This window comes from Dermacentor andersoni, chromosome 2, assembly GCF_023375885.2.
Source record: "Dermacentor andersoni chromosome 2, qqDerAnde1_hic_scaffold, whole genome shotgun sequence".
NCBI classification, from domain to species: domain Eukaryota; kingdom Metazoa; phylum Arthropoda; class Arachnida; order Ixodida; family Ixodidae; genus Dermacentor; species Dermacentor andersoni.
This window is the reverse complement of record NC_092815.1, coordinates 201,341,806-201,349,351: the sequence shown is the minus strand read 5'-3', so window position 1 is coordinate 201,349,351 and position 7,546 is coordinate 201,341,806. Positions and strand designations below refer to the sequence as shown.

Here is a 7,546-nt window from a genome sequence, read left to right as displayed (position 1 = left end):
GAACCAATTTTACCTCACCCCCTTTTACTACAGCGTGTTTGTCTCCTCTCGTCACCGTACTATTTCTTAGCGTTCTTTCCTTCGTGTTCAGTTATGTACGGACTGAGCAACGGCGGAACTTGTCCGTCTCCATAGAAAGCGTAGCCGCAGGAAACCGCGCCAAGCGTAGGAGCCCCTACCATCAATAAGTGCGGCTGGCTCTAGCGGCCCAGGGTAGAGTCACTGTAACGCGCAGAGTTGTCACTGGAACTACTAGGGCGCAGGGCAGTCTCCAATGCAACCATAAGGAGGTCTGAAATAAGCCTACCAGCGTCCACCAAGAGCATCGAGGGTACACCAGAGAGACAGCGTTTGGAACAACAGGCAGAGATTATGCATGCGTCCGAGTACCACACGCGCCAGGAGCTCACTACTGTGTGATACAAATCCGTCTTCATTGAAAACGAATTGTGTATTTGGTTACGTCATTACTGTTCTATGTAGGGCCCATACACCCTCTGGAGCTTTTCATGTACCCCGCTGCGGTTGCATTCCCGATACGGCTTACCCAATTTCTACCGGTTTGTTACGTTGCACTACCTTCGTGAACAGCCCACGAAAACGGTTAGGCACCCACAGGAAATCACGGTTAGTTCGCAAAAAAAGGTAACTGCTTTATAGCATTATTTCAGTTTTCTTAGATATATAGATCCAGCATCAGCACGTATAACGTGTATCCTGAGACATCAAGCTTTACAATATATTTAGTTGAGTGAGAAACTATTCTAAACATACTCCTGCGTAGATATAGAATCACTTTTCATTTCAGTTAAATACATTCACCAATGCGGACGTCTGTAAGCGTATTAGAATAACGAGTGGATTAATGAAATTATAACGAATAATAGACCGAATGTTCGCGCTCCGCGCTAAGCGTGCCTGCGTGTATCAGAACATTCTTCATTGTTGCAGCCGATTTGATCCGATATCTGTGTTGTTGCAGAACTTGGAATCTTGACCGGTCGCGCACAGATAGCTGACGCACTTGACCCGGATACCTAGTTATAAAGATCGACGTGCGTGCTTGTGAAGGCTTTTTGGTGGGCTAGTTGGTTCTGATTCACAGTGAGCAAAAACTGACGAGGACCGCACGTGAGGACGAGGCACAGATGCGCTGCATGTGTCTCCTCGTCTCGTCCCCGTTAGTTCGTGCTGTCATTCGTTCAGTATAAATGTGCTTGTCCCTGTCGTTCTGCATGTGCACCTAGTTTTTGTGGGCACGGGTTCGCTCAGTGAGGAGTTATGCTTGTGACACGCCGCTGCGTCATGGTCTGCTTCTTCCCCGTCGCTACTGGGTGACAATATACCGTACTTATCAAGACATGTTGTCCGACGTAATAATGTGCAATGCACTCGAAGTGAGCTTTCGAAAAATGTGAAAACTTGAAATTGTGGAGGAAAATGACCAAAGCCATATTCAACAGTATATATTTTATTCTTTATTTGGTATCACATGATTTGAACACATTTCGCAGTGTTTTATTCGGACAAAAATGGCACGTCAATGCTATATGTATATATGCTGAAACCGTCTTCGCGATAATATACGGACAACAGGCACAAACGACAAAAGATCACGCCCAAGTGAGGTCATCTGAATCAGGTCAAAGCATGCAGCGGCCACAGCGATCGAGATCCAGCCGGCCTTATAAACGTACCGTGGCGCGAACGCTGTGTTATTAGCGATCGTACGCGGAATGTGCAGACATTACAAACCACAAGTGCAAATACCGTAATCAGACAAGACACTTCCGTAACGCGTGTTATTCCTTTTATGAGAGCATCCACACCTAGTTTCCGGTGCCTACGCCTACTGCGGTCAGGCGAATTCAAATGCGTCTATTGCCTTTGTATTTTGTGACTTCGCGGACGCGGGGCGGCTCAAGCCCCGAAGATCGGCCTCTCGGTGTCTTGAAAATGGAACGCTTTAAATATCTCAAAGAAAGTACTGACTAAAGAGAAACACATGCGCAATGCTTAGGGCACATCTAAAGCAAGGGCCGCTTTTATTTATTACGCCGAAATAAAAAGCTTCGACAGAGATTGACTCTTTAACTACTGAAAGATTTTTTTTTAGCAAGTGGGACGAAAAGGTTTCTTTATCGCCGCACGTATTTTACTCTCGCCAACTACAACTTCGACCTTTATTTCTGATATATGAAATCCTGGAAATCGGCCCACTATCAATATTATAATTTTTACTGGCTCCAGAAAACAATTCCAGTGGTCGTCAACACGACAGGAATTGAGAAACATGTGTACAGTGTGGGTAGAAACGAAAATCACGTAACAGCAAGAATCATCTAAATATATTGATGAGAATAAGCCCTTTCTCTTAACACTTCAATTTGATATCTTTTTAATTATGTGTGAAATATTCTTGACCTTTTATTACTTCGAGCTCATGTAACGCCCAGGTGCGTGGCCTACAGGCCAGGGCTCCTCCTCTACTGAAGATTTACCCAGCTAGAAGACGACTCTCCTCGCAGCACCGTTCGAAGAAGAACGACTATTTTAACTCCTAAATTTCATCATGCAACCCTCATGTTTTAGACAGGTCGATACAACTGAAATAGCAGGCACCATGAAGTCTGGTCGCATGCGTCATATTACCTGTAGCAAACCAAAAGCTATGGGAGGCGCTTCTCAAGAACTTACTCAAAGTTTTTCCCGTAAAAAACTGCGTAAGCTCCACAATACGTAAACTCCTCCATAACATACAAATAAAGACGCGCAATGACGATTACGTCTACATGTGCGTGATTTTACAATGGTCAGTTGTTCTTCGCGCCACGTGAAACAAAGCAATGCAGCAGCAAATATGTTTTTCTCCAATATACACAGACGAATAAAAAAAAGCTTCGCTTCGGAGTAAATTTGTATGCACACTAAGACAATTCTAAAAGAATAAGTCACTCCAAACAGCAGGTTTTTTTCCAAATGTACACATATAAGTCTCCATGGCTGGATAAACGTCTCCTTCGTGTGTTCATTGCCGAAAAGGCAACTTCGCAACCGCGGCTCAACGGCAAAGCATGCGCGTACATTCCGTAGCCCGGAACGTTTCTGAATGAATATATCAGCTGGCACTAAAAACGTCGAAAAAATGCCTTCCTTACCAACACTGCACATTTTACACGTACCCGAAGAGATACAAGTGAACACAGAAAAAGGAAGGCAATTAAACATTGAACCTAGCATGACTTACTGACTACAGACCTGAGAGGCACGGGCTGGGTAAAATGTTAATAAAATAAACACGCTAATTATACGCCATTGGAAGTCATCTCCCTGTCGCCTTGTCTGTGGTACTTCCTTTTCTTTTGCTTCTTTAGCGACGAGTGGCGCAACCTTCTCCACAATCTTTGCTGGTCTCTCCAGTGCGAAGCCGTGGATGCCGTCGGCTGCTCGCTTCTTCGCTGCTCAGTGACTCAGCAGGAAGTCCGTGACGCAGGACTCCGCGCATGCGGCCTGCGTCTGGCCGCCCTTGGCCTGACGCAACAGGAGTTGGCTGACCAGCAGCCGTGTGAACTGAGAAGAACCACCGCGGTTGCCGGCGCCACCGTCGCAGTCTTCAGCTCCAAGGCCATAGTAAGAACCCTGCGGAGCAATGTCACACGAACGATCGGAAAATGCAGCCCCGATGCACGTCGCAGCACAGCATCGGTACATTCAACCTTCAACCTGCCCTTTCGTGTGGAGCTGGGCTCCCGACATGGCTATACTCCTGAACTTGCTTTGCGGTAAAGCCATTCGTGAACGCCGCGTTCAGATATCGTTGCTCACTGAAGTGACTAAAACATTTAGTAAAGCAAACGATTGCGTTCGTTTTCGTACACGCACTTACCTTGTAGTGTAAGCCCTTTTCATTGAATTTAAAAGAAGTAAAATGAATGGTTTTCATCTAGTTCATGTAAACAGGCATATCTCACTAGCTAAAATTAGAACCTCTGCAGTTTCTTTAGGCTTGTCTATATATCCAAGAAACCTCTAAATCTTATCACACACTTAACGCCTACTTACATAGCATTAAGACGTGATTCAAAAATAAGCGCTTACTCAACAAAACGTTAGGATCCTTTTTCACGCTTTGAAAAAAAAAGAAAGGCATTTTACCTTCATAGTTGCAGTAGTGCGCCTAGACACCGGCTCAGTGAAAGGAAAGCGCACCGCACGGCACTATCAACTGAAGTTCATTTTTATAAACCAGTCATCCGTTTAATAGAAAGATTGCTTTTTTGATAGTTATCTTCGACTTTATCGAAGGGATAAGAACACGTGACTGTTATGCTTCGTTATTACTGGATATTGTCTCGAAATAAGCTTCAATTGATAGTACCGTTTGTGTTCCCTACTTTTGCTCAACGCATGTCTGGTCACGCTGTTGCAGTCATGAAACTGTACCAACCTGCCTGATTTTCCATCGGGATGCACGTTATTCCACTCATATTTTGATCGTCACAGCATTTTATGCGACTTGTCTTATTTATCTACGTTATCAATAATAATTTATACCCTGCTACCTTCAACTGAAACCACGTTTTCCGGTGTCACCTCGACAATGAATAAAGGGCCGGCACACTGGCCGCAGAATCTAGTACTCTTGGCTTATCAGTTAAATAGAATTGTATCGCTGATTCGCATGGTATTTTGCCGCAATTTAAGACACACAAAAGAAAGACACATATAGACAACACGGGCGGTATACAGTCAAATGTTAGGCATAGTTTAAAAAAATATCGATGCAGTCTTCAAAGATAACAATAAAGCATTGCTCGGTATTTCATTGCTCAACTCAGGGATGGTATATACGCAGTAGCGGAGTTCCTAACCGAAATTGATAAGCGTAATTCTAAAGAAAAATTTTTTCTTAGAAGGTATAAAAGCGAAATTTTAAGTGGGTTGTGGACAGCGTCAGTACGGTTGCTTGTAGCCGCTACTCTTCGGAGAATACTGTGCTTCGCGTCAAAGGTGGCGACACCCTCTTTATAAAGGCTTCCGCAACATGAGATCCATGCCTGGGTGCAGATATTATCCGCCATGCGTGGTTGCAAGCGCGCATGGGCGCGTAGTCAAAGGCACCAGGCAGTGCACCACAGCGCTTTCGGAGCCCGCTTTAAAATGGGGTTAACGTTTCGATGAAACGGAAAATCAGACATGCCTTCCAACTCTAGAATGTAAACAGCTGGAAGCCCTATCACACGGGCCGGGCACGGTATGGTCTCGCGCGGCGCACTTTGGACACAATTGCTTGAATTCGCTTGTCATCACATTCAATCGTATGGCGAATTCACTCAGTTCCGTTGGATACTTCATCGCGTGCTTCGAAGAAAAAGTTTCTTGTGTAACCCATGGTGCTCAGTTGTTTAAAAGCGGTGAAATCTTCGGATGAAACGCAAACCCTTACTCGACTGACGCTAGACGGAGCCATTACAGACAGATTAGGATAGTATGCGTGACAAGAGAGGGCGAGCCTGGTGGAGGCTTACTCTGTTTGCACTACGCAAATGGAACTTGCCGCTTGTGCTAGATTAGTGAATCATGTCGCCATGGATGTTTTGCGAAGAGGCGGAAATGTAAATATGCAGCATGCTTGTTAACGCTGCAGGCGACCAGAAACTATTTTTTTTTTTTGGTTCACCGCACCCCTTTGTTTCAAGAACACAGGGACTCGAGCTTTCATACATGCATCCGTTTTTCATTAATACTTTCTGAATGCTCGTTATTCTCGTCATCTTGAGTCAGAAAAACATGTTTGCAAGAAAATCGCAACAGGAATGAAAAGTGAACGGCTTCGCGCTTTTATGAGCCCATTTTATATTGTAGCGGGCTAATTAGGATGCTATACAGCGTATTTTATCATAGATTTGATACCATTTGATAAATAATTCGACACTCTCATTAGACAGCATTGGCTAAATAATTTCTGTATAGGGGAGCAAATGGATTTAGGAATTCGCTGTGTACGAACTACTCTGCAAAGCTATGTACTGACATCCACTTCAGTTCTAAGACTTCCTGTTTGATTGCTCTGGGCCGACACAGGCCTTTCCTTCACGAAGTCGCTATTTTGCTTAGCTTGTTCACAGTGATTTCTGCTTTGTCGTAAAACCCAATACTTCTAAGAACATGACGTTTTTATATCTGTGTCGTCGTACACGCTGTTCCTGTGAAAGCAGGTGGAACGGCATAGCAGTCATAGGTACCTTCGCTGGTCCCGTTGTGTATTGAAGTATAGAGAGCTACACAAATTGGTACTCTGTCGTTTTTCAAAATTACGCAGTTAAAAATGGGGCTAGCTCATAAAATAACAGACAAAAACAAAGATTGCGTAGCGTTTTTTGTGATAAAACTCTTGGAAAGCGCATAAAACGAATCCTTTTTGTCAGTAATTATCCTTGCCGTTTTGCATACAGAGCCACAATCTATGCTATAATCACTCTCACCACTTTGAAGTCTTGATCAGGTCGAAAATAACCTTGGAATATGTGTCAAAGACATTGACACATGTACTTGTTTATCTTTAACGGGCGACCACGTTTCACCGCCTAACAAATGTTATCGCACTGCGCAGGACGTGCCTGCATGTATCCGAAGTTTCTGGAATGTTATCGATCGTTCCATCTGCTGTCTCTCACCGAACCGTGTGTAATCTCATTGCTAGAACTTTGTGGAAGACACGCGGGTGCCAGCGATTACTCTGCAACATTCAACGACTGATATACAAACGCCGACGCGCTTGACTCGCTGATCAGATTTTCGATAATCGCCGACTGTGTTCGCCGCTTTCGTTAAACATTGAGTGTAGTCTGTTTTTGTGGGCACAGGTTCGCCCAATAAAGTTAGTTTCACCATTCACAGTTTTGGTGCTGTGTCCTCCATCGCCACTAGGACGTGACATCTGGTAGAGGTGCTAGTACTTTCATGTACCGGACGCCCCCGACAAGCCGGGATCCAAGACCGGACGGTCAAGACAACACCATCATCGTCCCGGAAACACCATCGTCGTCCCGGAAGACGAAGAAGAGTGCAGCCAAGACAACACCAATGGCTGCCCCAGCGTTCTAGAGTTAAGCATCCCCTCCTCTTACTACAACAATCTCGTGACCCACCACCATCTTTCCACGGATCATCGACTGAAGACCCAGAATCCTGGCTAGCGACCTACGAACGAATCGAGTCTTTGAACAACTGGGAGTCCGAAGACGAGCTGCGGCATGTATACTTAGCCTTGGAAGACGCCACCAGAACGTGGTTTGAGAACCGAGAGTCGGCCCTGAGAACGTGGGACCTATCCCGTAGCGGCTTCCTGCGGTCTTTTACGAGCATGGTGCGCAAGGAATGGCCGAAGCTATGCTACAAGCCCGAGTACAATTACCCAACGAGACCGTAGCGATCTTCAATTAGTAGATGACACGTCTGTTCCGCCCCGCCTGTTCCGGATATGCCTGAGGAGAAGACAATTGGGTCCCTTATGCGTAGGGTAAAACAGGAGTTATTCACCGGA

At 45.1% G+C, this 7,546-nt stretch overlaps 1 protein-coding gene across 1 annotated transcript in view; it reads right to left on the bottom strand.

Moving 5' to 3' along the window:
• Window positions 1-1,455: 1,455 nt before the first annotated feature.
• Window positions 1,456-7,546, bottom strand: part of LOC126540237 (uncharacterized) — a 144,832-nt gene continuing 138,741 nt past the window's right edge. Inside the window, exon 8 of the mRNA XM_050187037.2 lies at window positions 1,456-3,639. Coding sequence (XP_050042994.1) covers window positions 3,463-3,639 — 177 coding nt within the window. The 3' untranslated portion in view covers window positions 1,456-3,462. The remainder of the gene's footprint in view (window positions 3,640-7,546) is intronic.